This window comes from Pollachius pollachius, assembly GCF_949987615.1.
Source record: "Pollachius pollachius genome assembly, chromosome: 2".
NCBI lineage: Eukaryota > Metazoa > Chordata > Actinopteri > Gadiformes > Gadidae > Pollachius > Pollachius pollachius.
This window is the reverse complement of record NC_136935.1, coordinates 10,642,626-10,660,545: the sequence shown is the minus strand read 5'-3', so window position 1 is coordinate 10,660,545 and position 17,920 is coordinate 10,642,626. Positions and strand designations below refer to the sequence as shown.

General features: G+C 45.3%; 1 protein-coding gene across 2 annotated transcripts in view; it reads right to left on the bottom strand.

Annotated features, from left to right (window-relative positions):
• kcnma1a (potassium large conductance calcium-activated channel, subfamily M, alpha member 1a) overlaps positions 1-17,920 on the bottom strand; it is a gene marked incomplete at both ends in the record, with an annotated part of 141,117 nt that overhangs the window by 71,203 nt on the left and 51,994 nt on the right. For both annotated transcript variants that reach the window (XM_079729764.1, XM_079729765.1), the window contains one exon: positions 9,305-9,366. In XM_079729764.1, coding sequence (XP_079585890.1) covers positions 9,305-9,366 — 62 coding nt within the window. The remainder of the gene's footprint in view (positions 1-9,304; positions 9,367-17,920) is intronic.

Sequence of the window (17,920 nt, the reverse complement as noted above, 5' to 3'; positions counted from 1 at the left end):
TACGAAGAGAGAGAGATGCATGAGTAAGCGACAGAGAAGGAGGGGCAGTGAGAGAGAGAGCGAGAGAGCGAAAGCGAGAGCAAGAGCGAGAGAGAGAGAGAGAGAGAGAGAGAGGCTGAATAAAAAAATGGAAAGGGAGAGAAGAGAGATAGCACAAAGGGTCCCACAGGTATTAAGGACAATTTGTCTCCTTCCAGGCCCACATTGATAAATATAGCAGTCAGGGCTGGTTTTAGGCCACATGGAAATTGCCTGGAGATGAGGGACTGTTGGGCTGGAGTTGAGAGAGGAGGGAACAGGGAAGGAAGGAGGATTCGAAGGAGGTCGCAGAAACTCAATAATAGCTTAGCACTTTCTACAAAACTGCCCCAAACATCACCCTGAGCAGCTACCTGCTTCCTGCTACCTGTTTCTTGCTACCTGCTTCTTCGTGCTTCCTTTGTGACTAATAATGCTTGCAACCACAGCAGGTTTCTTTCATGGCAATCTGGAATGTTGTCGTAGGATGAGACTTAGTCCTCTACTGACTTTACTGATGAACTGTAAAGTGTGGCATATGGGCATGTCTGTGTGCATGTCTCCTCAGTCTATATCTGAATGCTTGGGGTAAATGTGAGTGTGTTTGTCCATGTATCCTTGCATTCATGCACCGGTGCGTGTTTCACCTAGCTATATATGTCTCTAAGGGGTCTCGCTGAGAGTGGGATTGTGTGTTTGCATGCATGATTCTCCAAGCTATACATTTGAAGGTAAGGGGTCCCTGGGAGGGAGAGAGAGAGTGTGTGTGCGTGCGTGTGTGTGCGTGTGTGATGTTTGCATATACGTGTGCCTGGTTCTCCAAGCAGCGGTGGGCGGTCCTCTGCTGAGATTAGAGAAGGGCATCTTAATAGGTAAATGATTGATTCAGGCCGTGCCACCATTACTAAAATAAGAATGAGTTAGCACCTACAAGGGCAACGCACAAATAAAGACTCCCTGAGGGTGGCTAAAAATAGATCTCTCCTTCCCTTTTTTTTCTATTCCCACTAAGTATCGCACACGCAATATGCACACGCGCCGTGCACACTGAGACACGGCTCCTCCCACGCTCCCCCAGATGTGCAGTACTTCAAACCCTATAGCGCAGGGGTGTAAACTAACACCAGACTCACGGCTAGCCTCAGCGCCTGTGTGTGCGCTAGCAAAGGCAAACCATGTTTATAAAAACAAAACAAGATAAAGGCCAGTTTTTATTTTATGGCACATTAAAAAAAAAAATCTTTGAAGTACAGTCGCGGCTTGGGCCATTGTGGAGTGTGTGTGTGGTTGTGTGTGGTCGATGGCTGGTTTAAGGAGCCTCAACAGGCACGAGTAAGACTGACTAGACTCTGGGGCTGGGTGGGGATTCACACCCAGCCCCTGTGGCTCATTTGAATAATCAAGGTACACAGGATGAACCCGGCCATCCCCACACCCCCTCAGAGAGAGCTCTGACATGGAAGCGTTTACCACCCGTACTGGCTGGAACATCTTGCCAAGAAAGTGGTGTTAGTACAACATCTCCCTGTGTGCTGTTATGGCCGCAGCTACAGCTGCTGTTAAGCAAAAAAAAACGTTTTCCCAACACTCCCTCCCACACAATAAAAACCAATCATGAGATTAAGGACACGGTTTTCGTATTCAAAACAGAGGAGCGGGCGTTTGTTATCGGGCGGTTTGTGGGGTAAATGTGGTTTGTTCCGGTGTGTTCTCCGTCTGTCCGCACATTCAGGTCAAGCCGTTAATGTATTCAGGTTTTTCCTCTGATGAGGCGCGGGTGAGTAACATTTGTTCTGCCTCGCCGATAACTAAGGATGTCCTTTGTGACCGTCGGTTCGGAGGTACAACGCATTAGAACATTATGACTACTTTCCCCTCCTTCGCGAAAACAAAACTCATCGAATGGAGTCATTATCGCAATTCCCTGGGCGTGTAATTTATGCTAACTGCATGTAAACACTCCGATACAAACCATTCGGAGAGCATTCCGTTGGTTCAGTGCTGAATATTCCCTTCAGGTTGATACTGCATGTGTCTTAAGTCTGTGTGGTGGATTCATGTAACGGTGTTGGGTAAATTGGGTAAATATGACCATATAATGACAGATTACATATAATGACAATTACCAGACACTACCAAAGAAAAACAATGTTTTGGTCCTTTGTTGAACCTATTTCGTATTGTCTGCATTTCCCTGGGTTTTCTCTGCGATCATTACCCAGCCAAGCGGAGCAGGTGGATGTTAATTGCTATATCATTAACCTATAGAGAGGAGTACAGTGAGCCATCTCCATTTGACTTAGTTAGATTGGTCTCTGGTTACTAAATTCGCTTTGTGGGTTCAAGCCAGGTTTTTTATGGTATTATCAAACCAAATACAGCAAAAACAAGTCTGCATTCAGTCCAGGGGAGTGCAAGCTCAACCCTGGACATCTAGAAAACTCCAGCTATCAAAATCCTGCTTTGGAAAGAGATTGTGTCTTTCTTTTTTACATTGATTTAGATAAAGGCATCTGCTAAATGACCAAATGTAACTAATTACTAATGTACTAATTATCATATTAATTTCTCCACTTTTAGTCAAACAACGGCATTCTTGCATTCTGTAGTAATCTCACACTCTTAAACAACAACGCACTCTGTAGAGCAGTTTCTATTACACATGAAATCACTAATGCAATGTTCATCTTGTATGTATAACAGAACGGACCGTCGCCTCGTTCTCCTAATGAGATTTCCTCCACGCTCTACGATAATGAAAAGCGAGGAGCAGAAGAGCTGGTTGGTCTCCGAAGGCGCCGCCCCTCGTTAGAATTCCAGCGGTGTTCCAAGGCCCATCTGCGTACTACAGACAGCCTGGCACATCATTTCACACCTATTAGTGCATTACTTGAGGGGTGTTTTCCCGTTTCATACAGTCACGATAATGTACAGGCCTCACCTTTACGTAAACAACAATGTGCCTGAGGCCGCTGTCAGTTGCTTTTACTGCTCACGTCATTGCAATTTACTTTTTTTTTTTGTGGTTTTACAGGAAGAGAGCTGTACTACAGAACTACCAGCAGGAAAACAACACATTCACACACACACGCACACACACACACACACACACACACGCACACACACACACACACACACACACACACACACACACACACACACACACACACACACACACTTAATATGTGGAATGCTTCCACCAGAACATATAATTTTTTTCTCTACGCCAATTAAACATGACCTAAAAAGTATGGATGTACGGATAAAGTGGGCATGTGCATCCCTATATTATACTGTATATAATTTGAAAGAAATTTGATACAGGATAAAGGAAAAACACATAGCATAAAAACGCTTCACTTGAAGGGAACTTGTAGCTCATAACTCGTAGCAAACTCACAGCTAACGCCTACGGTCAAATAAACATTTTGCTAACCGTTAACTTGTAGCCAACTCCTAATTTACTGCAAACTAGTAGCAGAGGTCATCTAGAGACATGAGGAACCACAACCACCAGAAGCCCTGGGTGTTCTGGTTCCTCTCCGGGTCTACCAGCGGCCATAGCGGAGGACTGGACCCTATAGGAGATGGGAGGCTAGGCTTAGGCTAGGCTAGGGTTAGGCTAACCCCCATGGCGGCAACGGCAGACAGGACTGCCTTAGCGCTCAGCCATATTTCTCACCTTACCCCATGAATTAGTCATCAGCCACTGTTTCTTTCATGCGCCTGTCATTGATCACATGCTAATGGTAGGGTTACTGGCCCCAGCTGTCGCATATGAGGCCTCCGACGGCTGCAAGCCTTCCAACCGACAATGTGTGTGTCTTTCTGTGTTTGTTTAAACGTGTGTGTGTGTGTGTGTTTTCACATGACACGTGTTTGTGTATGTGTGTGTCTGTGTGTATATGAAGAATGAAGTTCCTCATGTATACGTGTTGCTGCGTGTGTGTATGCATATGCGTGTGCCTGTGAAAGGCACACAGTGGAGCGGAGACCGAGCAGAGAAGTGGGACAGAACACGGACATCCCTGACGGAGAGTACTTACTGCAGAGACCTACATCTGTCCTACTTCCAGCTCTGTTCCTTCCAGAGAGGAAGAGGAGGAACAAGGCAGGGATGAAGGCTGAGCCATTAAAGAGGCATGGAGGTGGGCGGGGAGCGAGGCTGCATGATATCACAGAAATAGCATGAGCTTGGCAACAAGCGTCGGGACTGCTGCAGAACACACACATGGAGATGAGCCATACCTTACAACAACGCCGGAGAGAGAGTCTCTATAGGTGCGGGGAATAGGGTTTCGCAAGGATAACACCTAATAAACACGGAGGAAAACACCACACGAGGAGGAATTTCTAGGAGACGTTCAAAGTCATTCATTCGAGAACCTTGAAGAAGAGCATTTCTCTTGTCTCTATGTTTGTGTGCGTCTATGGTTGTGACAGTGAACACAGGCAGTAGGTTGAGAGAGGAAGAGAGGAAATAACATGAAGCATAGCGCCGCTGGTCAAACCTGGGTCTCTAGACGACATGTCCCCTCTATGGTTAGTGCACTAGTGGGTTGATCTAGGGCGTTTCCGGCCCAGAAAATCTATCCTGGAATGAGTAGGTACTGGAAAAAACCAATGGCTGCCCTCCAAGGTGCACAGGCTTCTTTTTCCCAACATTGTGTGTATGTACGTGGGCAGGTCTTTGTGTGTGTCTGTGTGTGTGATTGAGTGAGTGCATGACTGTGTGCGTGAGGGCGTGTGTGTGAGGGTGTGCATGGGTTTATGTGTGTGCACGCATGTGGGCCGTAGTGTACGTGTGTGTGTGTGTGTGTGTGTGTGTGTTTGTTTCCACACACACAAAGGCTTTGGTGCATCCCTGCCCCAGAGAAATAACCTGCTCTACTGAAGCATACATAAAAGTACCTCTTAGATCGGCCCTGGTCTCCTGAGGTCGAACCCAGGAAGTCTTACTTTACTGAATGATTCATTCCGTTACCACGGGGACTAAACTGGAATCCTTTTCGGAAAACGGCCCATTACTGAGAGACCTTTACACAGACCATTGCAGCGTTCACCTCGACTGGGCGTTCTCTTCTCTCTCTCTCTCTCTCTCTCTCTCTCTCTCTCTCTCTCTCTCTCTCTCTTCCTCTCTGTCTCTCTCTCTGTCTCTGTCTCTGTCTCTCTCCCTCTCTCTCACCTATGCTGGATTGACAAAGTAAAGCAGAGAAACTGTCCAATCGACCAAAAAAATACAAACGATCAAGTGTTTTTTCCTCAGGTTTCATGAGTAAACAGTGAGACCTTTAACCTTTTGTTTTCAACAGTCGGCCGTGGCGGCCATTACGGGGTAAACACACAGCTCTGAGGCCCATTGATTTCCTCCATCGTTAACATTTCTGTGCGGCGAGAGGAAAGGTCAACCGAAGATCACTGCGTTTCCCCGTGCTGGATGGAAACAGGTCAGGATGTAGAACACACACACACACACGCACAAACACACACACACACACACACACACACAGTCTGCTAGAACTTGCACAGACACACACAACATATATAGACCACTGTTTTCCAGAACACACACACAAACACACTCTCACACATATGCACACGTACACTGTCTACTAGAATACACTCATGCACCACGGTCTATTTATTCACACCTTTTTCTGAAAGGGGGGGGGGAAACACCGGTCTGTTGAGGCTCGCTGGCCCCACCTTTGCTGCCAGTTTTGCACAAAAAGCCCTATATAAATAAAGTTTGATCGATTCATACACATTCCATGCCTGCTACCAGCCGTGGAAGACAGTACAGGAGCATCCAGAGTCGAACAAACGGGTACCGGCAAGGTTTGTTGCAACAGGCCGTAAGTCGACACACAGACTCTCTTTACAGTTCAAACCGCCCTCGCCAGCCTCCATCCAGATCTGTCCCAAACATTGTCAAAATACCTTTGTGCTTTCAGGAGTTGACACTGCTATTCATGGTGTGTACTTTCCATTATTCTTAGCTCTTTGCCTCAAATGATCCCTTTGAATCCTTCATGACTGCTGCTGTTTGTTGTCGGTTCACACGCATATTACAACAGACCTGAATCGCAAACTTGATCCTGGAACCTCCTTTGTTTGCTACACAGAACCCATCCAAAGCAAACAAACGGCAGCAGAGCAGAAACATCGAGAAACACATGCAACAGATCACAAAGCGTACACTCACACACACAAACACACACACACACGCACACGCACACAAACACACACAGGTGAGCGGCGCGTGGCTGGACGTGTGTGCGGTGAGGTGGAAGCGCTGGGGCAGAAGGTTTTGCCGAGCAGCTCCCAGCAGCTACTGTTGGTCGCGGTTCGGAGGAGCGTTAAAAGTCAGCTGTAAAGCGTCCCAGGCCCGGTGCCTGCAGCTTGCATCATGTGCCAGCCAGCTGAACCGACTCTGGGGTCGAGCGGAGAGGACACACGCTGCTCTCCAGTGACAAGTTTGAACCTCATCACGATGATGAGTAAGAGCAAAATGTTTTTTTTTTTGGGGGGGGGGGGGGTTGAGTAGCTGGCATGACTTAATGGGGCCGTGCAGAGCGAGGTCAGGGAATTGCTGCCAGGCAAGGGGGGGGGAGGGGGGGTGGAATTAAAACAACAAACACGCATCGCACCGCTTTGAGCGATGCAATAAGTGAATTCTGGCTGGAAATATGACATTTGAATTCCCTTACCTTGCACAAGAGCCACGGACAAAAACAACCCAAAACATGTTGGGTTGGTGCTCTGTCAGCACGCTTGACACCTCCTGATTCAGTCTCTGAGAGATGAAGGCTGTTTTACTGTTTGTTGACTTTCAGCCACTTCAACCTCCAGGGAATTCAGATTGATCTCATTAAGGAGCAGGTCGGGCTTGAGGGCATCTAGCGCAAGGATACCCACAGGTAGGTTTCGGGATTGAACCCAGAACCTTTCGTCTGAGAGTTGACCTCCTTAGCCACTACTATCCACTTACAAACCCCAAACTGTGTCCTATAATAGAATAACAAAATTAATCAGTGGAGCCATCAATCAAGGAGTCATATTCCCGCTGGAAACTCCCCTGCTGGCTGCTAACATCGATGGTATTCGGAGCGTCCTATCACATCCCCCATTTAAGATGGCGGTACAACTTTCCCCATAAATGTAGCCAGTTCCTTTAGAAAGAAATAAGTAATGCAGTAGGAAATTAAGAAATAAATGAGTCAATCTAGTTGCGAGCAGTGATGGCGCTGGCCAAGGCTCCACAGCCGTCCCCAGGGATCTCAGACATGCTAACAACAGATAGATTGCTCAATTTCCTCAAATATATTGCCAATCACACTCTTACTCTGAGTAGTGGTGCTGAATATGTCTCACTATCTCAATTTATCTGAAAGATATATTTGTTTGGAGAAAATTAGAGTAGATGATTGCGGTCGGATGGTATTTTTTGCTTTGGAAGGAGTGAAATGGGCCGAAAGTATCTTAGTGGAGCTGTTCAAGTTCTCTAAGAGCTAAGCAAAGGTGCTTTGATGCTTCCTTTCTTATCTCCTTTAGCATAGGGTACACCGGACCATCCTTTACCAAAGGAAGGTAGGTGTCGTCCCACAATTCCTTGCAGCAGGAACGTTTAAAGCGACGCACCACTAGGCCATTCATCAAAACAAACGATCAACATGACCGATAATTATATGCCTACAATCATATTAATTGGGATCTATGTCCATAAATATGAGTGGACAGAAGTTTGACCTTGAGCGATCATTATCAATATGAGAACCATTCTGTCTCCCTTTTGTGCCTATGAGCCTTTATTCAATGTGTTCAAATTTGAACAGTGGTAAAGAAGCAATATTTTTCACCAGGTTACATGAAACAACATATTAAACGCATGCTTTTAGTATTCCAGCTTGGGAACATTGTTGTTTCACCACGGCAGACCCCTGACCATAACATCTGCCAGCGCATCCTGATTTTGCCCAGTGTGAGTGCAGTCGGATTCTCGTAGCACCGCGGTTGTTTGTTCCTAAGTCTCCTTCAAATCTTTCCTTGACCCCTTGACCTTTTCCTTCAAGGTCAAGGAGGTGAGGCTCGGAAGCACGTATTTCTTTAACTGTTCCACTGAGTACATTTCAGGTAGGGGCGAATATCAAAAACATTTCTCCTCGTCGTTTTATTTTCTGCAAGCGGGCATCGTGACTACTCCATGCACCATCTTTCTATCCCCTCTGAAATAGATACTAAAAAACAGGTTTTTATCCATCTGCCTTAGCAATGTTATGGTTCCCATGACACACGGGAACATTATTACCTCCTTCAGAAAACCCCACCGCTACAAGCCGACTGCTAGCATAGAAGCAGGCTTCTCCTGCCCTCAAAATAAAATTGAGTGTTTTCAAACACTGTGCAACCCACTGCCGTAAACTAAACCAGATTAAAGTTAATTAAGTTTCCCTATACAGGTTCATTTGCACGATTTGAGAAATTTGTCCTACTTTCCGATCAATATGGAGATTTGTGTTTCAACATCAATGTCTTTGTCAATGCAGTAAAGTCGGTTGGATTCAGGGAATGCTTGGTGAGAGTGTGTGTGTGTGTGTGTGCGCACACAGGCATGCATGTTTGATTGAGAATCCTTAAGGTAGTGTTTTATACGTGTGGGCGGTAATGGAAATGGATGCAATGGTAGTGGGATGGGTGCCAGGCCTGCAATTTATCTCTGGGTGAATGTTGGCCAAGGACAAGTAAACACACACACGCAGGCCCTAACACACACGTAGATGCAGCCACCCACACATATGTAGTTGTGGACACCCACACATAAACACACACACAGAAGCTTTCACACACCCACACACTAACACACACACACACAAAAGGGAAAGATCAAGCACACTGATACACATCCGCCTGTCTATGTTGCCATGGAAACTAACGGGCCCCTCTCTCTCATTGACAAATCTGCAGATGGAGTCGTACATACGGCTGGATGTGAGCAAGCAAGTGTGCACACGTATGTACACACTTATTATGTCAGCACTGCAGTCAGTGTATTTGAGGAGCATATGAGAGAGGAGGTATAAGGTTAGCCAATTTATTATGTAGATTGTATTGATCAACGTGGTAGTGTCTATTTATGTCACAAAAGGATACACAGGCTCTACTGACATGGTTGTTCATATCCATACTATATTAATATGATTTTGAAATATAAATACGGGTTTGCTGTAGATGTGGTTGAGGGAAATGGCTGGGAGAGAAAGAGGGAATTTGAATTGCAGATACTCACTCTGAAGAATCTATGAAGTATATGCCAAGGGCACCGATGCTGAGTGCAAACACCAACACAACCTGATATGAGAGAGAGAGAGAGAGAGATGGTGGAAGAGGCAGGGAAAGAGAAGGAAAAAAAAAGGTCAATTTCATACGTATAGTGATATCCTGCTTTCAGCTATGCATGCCATATTCAGAAGACATGACCACAGCGGATGACACTAGGGCTAATAATAAAACATCAAAGCAATGCCAGGCCTCTCATAAATAGCAAATGAGCATGCATTTTCAAAAAAACCCGCGTTGAATTATGTATAGCCGACCAAATGTCAGCCATGACAGTGAAGGTAGAAAGTGTGAAGAAGATTTCATTGTACTGGCTGGTGTATGCTGTAGTTAGGAAGAGAGGAAGAAAGAGGTTGGGGAGCACAACAGGGACGGCTGTGTAGAGGCAGGATGCTTAGAACTAGAATAAAGACTTGCTATTTAAATGCTCTCATTTAGTCGACACATATTTGAAAGGGACTTTCAAGCGAGACATCAGAGTGCTGAACAAACAACCGCTCTGTGCAGAGTTTTCAGTCATAAGAACACAAGGTTAGGAGTTTTTCTTCAGTGTTTTTTGTTCTCAGAGACACCACTTCTCAAAAGAACCAGTTCTGTGAATTGTGATACATGTCAGATAAGGATTGAGGGGAGAGGGATTTTGCTGAAGAATACCTACACGGCAGGCTGCAGACATTTCGGGGATCATTCCCGGTAACATTTTGGGATGGGAGTCAATCACCCAATCCAGCTCCCACCCCCCCCTTTTACAGAGTTGGATTTGGGCTCAAACTCAGTACCTCTTGGCGACGGGAGCTAAAGCCCCCTAATTGCCACACTATCCATCCTCCCGGAGAGAGAGAGAGAGAGAGAGAGAGAGAAAGAGAGAGAGAGAGAGAGAGAGAGAGACTCTGTCTGTGCTCTGCTATCAGGCTCTCCTTCTTCCCGGTGCCAGCGGTGAGTCAACGGTGCTATTGTTTTGGGCGATCGGGTGCTGGCAGGTCCTGGGGAGCCGTGTAGTGTTTCAGTCTGGCGTCCCAGGAAGTATTGGATGAACAAGGGGACTTAGAAGGGCACCGGGTGGCAGGCGTCACCAAAGACTCATGGAGCAAGTCTCCTGGACTTGGCGTGTCCCCCGAAAGAGGCAAACAGTTTAGCATTGGTGCTTAACGCATGGCTCAGTACTCCATAGTTCCTAAGGAATAGTGCACCCAGGCACGGTGGGCTACATATATATATATATATATATATATATATTGATTAGATTGTAACTGCAACATTCATGTCACGTTGGCGGTGCGAGGACCAGCTGAATGATGCAGGGCGAGGAATAATAACAGGCTACCTATCGCCATCTCACTCACCCACCACACAATGGAGCACTTGTTCCGCCCGGGCTGATCGTGCCATCCATTATACATGATTGGGGATTGATTACCTAGAGCAGCAATGGCATTCTTAATTGATCCTGCCTGCATTGTGGCCCCGGGTAATAGGTGAACACGCTTGTCTACTTTAGCACGGCTTATTTTTACTGCTTTATTCGTTGTTCTGACGTTTGTGGGTGCTTGGGTGTGTGTGTATGTGTGTGTGTGTGTGTGTGTGTGTGTGTGTGTGTATGTGCAGCATGTGTGTGTGCGTGATGGTGTGCGTGTGCATATCTGCAATATCCAAGATTATTATAAATTCCCTTTTGATCTGACAATATCCCTCCTGGGATGTCTGGGTAACGGAGCTCTGTTGTTTTTTTCCTCCGTTTCAACAGCTCGACTCTCAGCTCCACTGTCAACTCTCCCTGAGTGGTGAATCCATTATTTCTAAGGTAAAACAAATCCAGATGACATTTGCAGGAAACCGATCGAGCCGAGCGCTGACAGTTGTGACATGTCGCGTGACACGCGTCGCAGTTCAGCCAACGCGTGTGTTAACCCCCTTCACGCGTACGGCTGACCCCTGACCCATAACACAGCACAGAGGCATGGCGATGGGCCGGCAACAGAAGGCGAGGGAAGCACACGACTCAGGCTGACAGTCGAGATAAGACCCAGTTTCTCTCTGAACACGAGTGAGACTACTCTGCTGGTCCAATTAGCAGAGACAAGAAGAGAGGAGAAACTGAAAACAAAGGAAAAGACAATAAAAGAAAAAGCTGACACCCATTGTATATCCCTGTAGTAAAGCATTGGTGGTTTGTGCAAGGCTGTAGTGAACACAGTGATTAGCTTGTTAGCGGTTAAATCTCTCTACACACGGCGGGAGATCACTAGTTGAACAGGTTTTCTAGTAGGACTTTGTCAGAATAAGAGCGTACATGTACGGTTGTTGAATTGTAGCTTGTGGAGGTCATGTTGGCAGAATCCTCTCTGGTTTTCTAGTGTACATAAGCACAATTACACAGGCTGCAAACACACACACAGACACATGCAATCAAACACACACAAACACACATACACACACAAACAATCACACACACAGTAATTTGCACCTCCCCTATTGGCAGAGAGAACAAGTACAGGGAATAAAGAAAATTGGGGACTGGGGATGCGAAGAAGATAGATTACGATTGACGGGGGAATAGATAGAGAATGCATAGAGGGAATTAGATAAGAGGTAGGTAGAGGAGGAGGGGGGAGAGAGAGAAAGAGAGCAGGGGGAGCCATGCAGGTTGCTGAAAGGCCGAGCGCTGAACGGTGAACATCCAGCGATGAGTTGAGGAGATAAGAAGCACCATCATCTTAAAACGACCCAGTTATTCAGCTGTGAAATCTGGTGCGTCTCTTTGTCTCACATCTTTCCTTCTCTCTTTCTCTTTTCCTCTCTCCTTTCTTCTCTTCCTCCCCTTTCTTCTTCTTTCATTCTCTCTCCCTCGATGGCACTCTCTTTTTCCATCTCCCCTTCAATCTCTCTCTCTCTCTCTCTCTCTCGCTCTCTCCATGGCACTCTCTTTTCCTCTCTCTCTCTCTCTCTCTCTCTCACTCTCTCCATGGCACTCTCTCTTTCTCCTTCTCTCTCACATAATCTATTTCCCATCTTTCTCCCTCAACCTCTCTCAACACCTCTTTCACTCTCTTTCCTTTCCTCTCTTGTCATCGCCATCTCTCATCTCCAAACGATATTTATCCCTATCTGGCCATTGTGTTTCCATCCCTCTTCCCCTCTCCTTCTCTCCATCCATCTCTCTCTCTCTCTTTCTCCGTCAGCATCACAACCGCAGCTTTCGAGCACACGGCAATAACGGAGGCAGCCATAGTAAATCACTGCCACTGTTACAACACTAGATACAAAAGGTACAAAAAACTTAAGAACAAACGTTTACACAAAACCAGGACCTCTCCATTTTTTACAATGAGGACCAAAATAACCAACACAACAACAAACAGAAACGCACTACACTATCAGCAGCTCCTACTACTGATAGTTAGTACCACACAGGCTAGTTCTTGGCATTACATATGATGTTGCCAGTAACACATAGTGGTTAAACGCAGTGTGACAATACTGTGAGGTGTGCAGGTGCAGATAGCCAGCAGCAAATATAATACACTTTCATTTTGCCTACAGCCATCCCTTGGGAAGGGAAGGGATGGCATTATATTTCTCTCCCATAGCCGTGCAGGTTTTCATTTGAGTGTATCTGATTGTAAAAAGTAATGTGTTGTTGTGTCCCTCTATTGTTTTCTGGCTAGTGTCCACTAACAATAATGATTGAAATGAAATTCGACATGTTATTACACTACAATATAACTATGTGTGTGTGTGTGTGTGTCTGTGTGTGTGTGTGTGTGTACATTTGTGTACGTGTGTGTACATGTGTGTGTAGGTGTGTGTACGTGTGTGTGTGGGTGAACGTGTGTGTGTGTACGTGTGTGTGTGTGTACGTGTGTGTGTGTCCATCCCCACACAGATATGTCGTGGTATCACATTTCGTCACAAACAGGCCTCAGGTAACAGCACCACAGGACACCAGCAGCATAATAAACACATCCATGCATGTGTAAGGCCTGGTTGTCCCTTGCTGAATTACTCAGGGCTAGGCTGGCACGTCGGAATTTGCGAGACCTCGCTTGAGGTCTCGTGAACTTAAGTTAAACGTTTAGTGTAACGGAAAAACATTTACATGCATACATTTTCTATTTAATCATTTATCGTAAGTCAGCCATCTCCTGGGACCCCCTATGCATATTAGAACGACCGCTAGTGGCCTGCAGAGCCCAAGGCTGGGAACCCCTGATCTATCCCACTTATCTCGACCAGTGTCTGGAGTTTAGGGGATTCTACATGCCCCTTTGGGGGGGGGATGGGGGTTGAGTTCAAATCTGTACCATAAAAAGACTTGATAGAAAGATCAAGCCTTCGGGCACCACTGTCCACCTAAGTGCACACTTGAAGAGGAAGGAGTAAGGACGGCGGGCCAGGGGAAAAGGGGCTCCTCTAGCGGGGGATGGAGGCTCCAGCGAGTGGGGGATGTTTCAGTTTAGACCCACAGGACACAGGCCTGACGGCTCTTTTCCTTCCCGTGGTTGTGGGGTCTTGGTTCATTGGTTTTCCCGTCTCTCTGACCAGAGGGTGAAGGAATATATGGAGATATTGGCAAACATAATATTGGTCCGTAAGTTCATGCCAGCTTTCTTAGGAATTTACTTGCTCAGCACACAGGGAAACACTTTATTGTGTCCAACTAGGATCTTAACAAAAACAAATACGTATGGTTATTATAATAACCAGATGGTACGTAGAAAAAAATGCTTCTTTGAATAGGTGACACACTCAGCATTTGGACAACAAGGGATACTGTTGTAAAGAAATGAAGGGCTGGCATCACACGGCAGTGAGAATAAATAGCTGTGAGGAAAAGTTGAAAATTAATAATAAGCCTTAGCCTGAAGCAAACGAGGGAGTCCATTTGTGGGCTGATTTGCATGCTGTTGTTACTGGACTTTTAAAGGTTGACATCAAAGACAGAAAAATAAAATAAAGAACAGGCTTCTGGCAATAATACAATAACAATAACACTCACACACAGAATAAGCAAAACTGATTTAGTTTTTCCGAGCCTTCGCTAAACTCAATTTTTCTCTGCATATATTTCCTACTCTCCATCGGCCATAATTACTGTGACCCTGAGAGCTCAACGCACTGTGACTTAAGAAAACACAGGCACATAGACAAAACACAAGCAAATTAGAAAAACACATTCATCAGTTTGACAACACACAGAAAACGGTTTGGGACTCACAAGATGTCATCATTTTTAAGTGTCCTCTAGAAATGCTCTCCCCTTCGGCGTAATTGCAGAGCTTATCTGTATCGTCTTGTGTCTGTATTGTGTTTAATTGTGCAAATTTGCAGCACATTTTTCTAAATACTGCACATGTGTTGTCAAATTGGTGGTGTTCTTCTCAGTGCTCTTGGCAGTGGTCTTTACAAATTGCTGAAGATGTTTTCCTAATTCGGTTGTGTTTTGTCTATTTGCATGTGTTTTCTAAAGTTACAATGCTGTTGTCAAACGATTTTTTCTTCATTACCTTGTTTGTTGTATTTTTCATGGGTTTTCTACATCAGCAGTGAGTTGGTTTCAGTTGGTTGATATGCACTTGTTTGACCAAATTCGGACAATAGTCCAATGAGAAGTGGGTCACTTTTCCTTATGGGTTCCTTTTGGAACCCACTGAATTTCTCTGAATAAACCTAGTGATATATTTAGGTAGGCAATTAGGTACAGTAGAGTGCTCTGTGGAGATAACGCACATCTTTTTTTAATATACATTTTTAATATATTGATTTGGTCATTGAGTTGGTTGAATCGACCAACCATTTCTTTGGTTGACCTCAGCCCTTTTTCTATTTGCCTGTGTTTCCTTACGTTGCAGTGCATTGAGCTCTCAGGGCCACCGTACATAATAGTTCCGGTACCCCAATGGTTTCCCGACATCAGCAATACTTGGAATGCCCACCAGTTGGCAATGCGCGGTTGCCATTGTCGATAAGCCAACTTTGATTGGCTAGCTAGCTCAAGTATCTAGCCTAGCTTGCTTGGTTAGCCCCTGAGGAGAGGTTCCAAGTGATACTTTTGCTGTCCAAGCCAGAGGGGATATGACGGGACCACGGCCAAGCAAGGCTCATCATGCCCAGTCAACCTTCTGTTCCTAACTTCCTGGAGCCTCTTAATCCAAGCCATATGTGTGTACATCGTGTCTCCCACATTGTAAAGCGCCTTGGGTTCTGATGAAAGGAGCTATTAAAATGAAATGTATTAATTAATTATTATTATTAATAGTATTATTATTATTATTATAATAGGTAGGTCGCTCCTTATTTTATATTTAGTCATAGAGACATATAGCAGACATTAGATGTATTTACGAAAAGTGACTTGCAGTGAATTGTGATGTAGGTTTTGATCAAGGTTGGCTTAAGTGATATAGTAGATATTTTTACACTGGAGATCAAACTAAGTACTTTTCTGCTGAGAGTTAAACATCATTGCTACTAGACTATTCTGACACCTCTGGCGGCAGGTTATAGTAACATGCCTTTGATTCGATTGACATGCATGGAAATTGCAACATACAAACTGATTCATGCTACAGTCCAGTCAAAAGATTGAAAACGGTCGCAGCTGACAAGCAAGCATCACGTTCAGATTCACTACGAGGGTCTGCTTTCACCAACAAAAGGCTCCAACATGCACACAAGACAAGGAACTCATGTCAATAGTGAATAGAGGAGCATAGAGGAGGGGGGGGGGGGGGGGGGGGGGGGAAGAAATGAATCTCTCCGACAGCGCCCCAAGGTGAGTGAACCATGCGGGCCTAGGAAGAATGTCAACAATGGAGACGACCATTAAAGTTGTATGTATAAGTTCAATGAATTCGGAGATATTGAATGTAAAAGTGTGCATGGAAAGGAGAAGGGGACCCTAGTTACTCTGGTGGTTTAGGTGTGCTATGTTGGTGTTGACTCGACAGCCCAGTCGTAGGCTATCAGAGTAATGGAAAGTTGAGTTCAGACTGTCTGAGACCCAGTCTGGGAGCAGAATTTCAGATGACAGCAACTGCCATGCACTCTCACTGAGGTCAGACAAACAGAAACTAGAGGGGAAAAAACAAGGTACGATGTCGGAGTTTGTTTGGTCTGCCTAACATACTAATACAGGAAACCCAAATATTGGAATCTCAAATGTAATGCATCATAAATCAAGTGAGGCTCAAGACAAATACAAACACAAATAATTTAGCAAAGCTGAGCAGTTTTGCCGTTTAAAATAACCCTCATAAAATATTTAAGTGAAGCTAAACCGATGCCAGAAAAGTGGTCACAGAACAACCATGTTGCATTAAATGTGTAATACAAGTTAAATAATAATGGTTACAGAGGTATGTGCACTCCCATACGCTTTAAATGATTTGCAAAGATAATTGCATATCAAAGTCAACAAGTGGTTCAGTCAACATTTCGACATTTTTTGAATGGTAGATGCCACTGATTAGAGGTCAAGCGGTCCTTCATAAATCCTCTTTGATCCATCATCCTTCCGCCCAAGCAGCAAGCCCACCGTCCACATGCAACTGCATCAATCACAGCCTCGAGTTTATCCCCCATCTCTCTGGGACACCTACTAGAACAATAGGGGAGCTTTTATCTAGCAAACGTCTTTCTACTCCAGGAAAACACATTATCAATGTCCCGCTCATTGCCTCTCACTCATTGGTCAACAGAGTTCTATAGCCCCCTGGAATGGGATAAACCGATTGGTTAAAAGCTCAAATCGCCATCCATTGTTGCTGCTGATGCAACAAATCCCAAAAGGCTGTGTTCAGTTATTGGCCACGCCCTGCTCCCTCTTGCCCCCCCCTTTCCCACTCTTGTTGCTCCACAACAGTGGTGACCTCGATGACTCTTTCCCTCTCTCTCTCTCCCTCCCTCTCTGACTCTCCCCCCTCGATCTCTCTGTTTCTCTCCCTCACTCTGTTTCTCTCCCTCACTCTGTTTCTCTCCCTCACTCCCTCACTCTCGTCCCTGTTTTTTATCGAGCTCAGCAGGCATGGCAGGTGGCAACAGGGGGTTTGGTTGTCGTTTGATGGACAGACTGTCCTCAACGTCTCTCAGAGATGGGGGGGGGGGGGGTGGGGGGCTAGACAAAGAGCTACACTACAGGATTCTGGGCTGGGGAGGACAACAAGAACCAGAGCCCATGTCGTTGTTGATCAATATAAGATGAAACTCTACTAAGACTCACTCTGTATTGAGCAACATATGTTTCGTGATATTATTGAGCCTTGGGAACAAAAAAATCGAATGTAAACGACAGTTTATTTAAACTGATAAAACACAGAGATGGAAACATTCCGGTGAGGTTGAAAGCAAATGAATATAAAAATTATCAATACCAGAGCAAATGGACTTTCCAAAGAACAATCAGACACACATGTGGCCCAGGTCTATTGTGATTTATCTATGGAAGAAGCTCCATGGATTTGACATATTCCAAACTCCCTCTCCAACATTCGAAACTGGTCAATAATAATTACTGTGCCTCGTATTCCCCAAACTGCCGACCCCCTTTGACAATGTGCTTTACGATGTC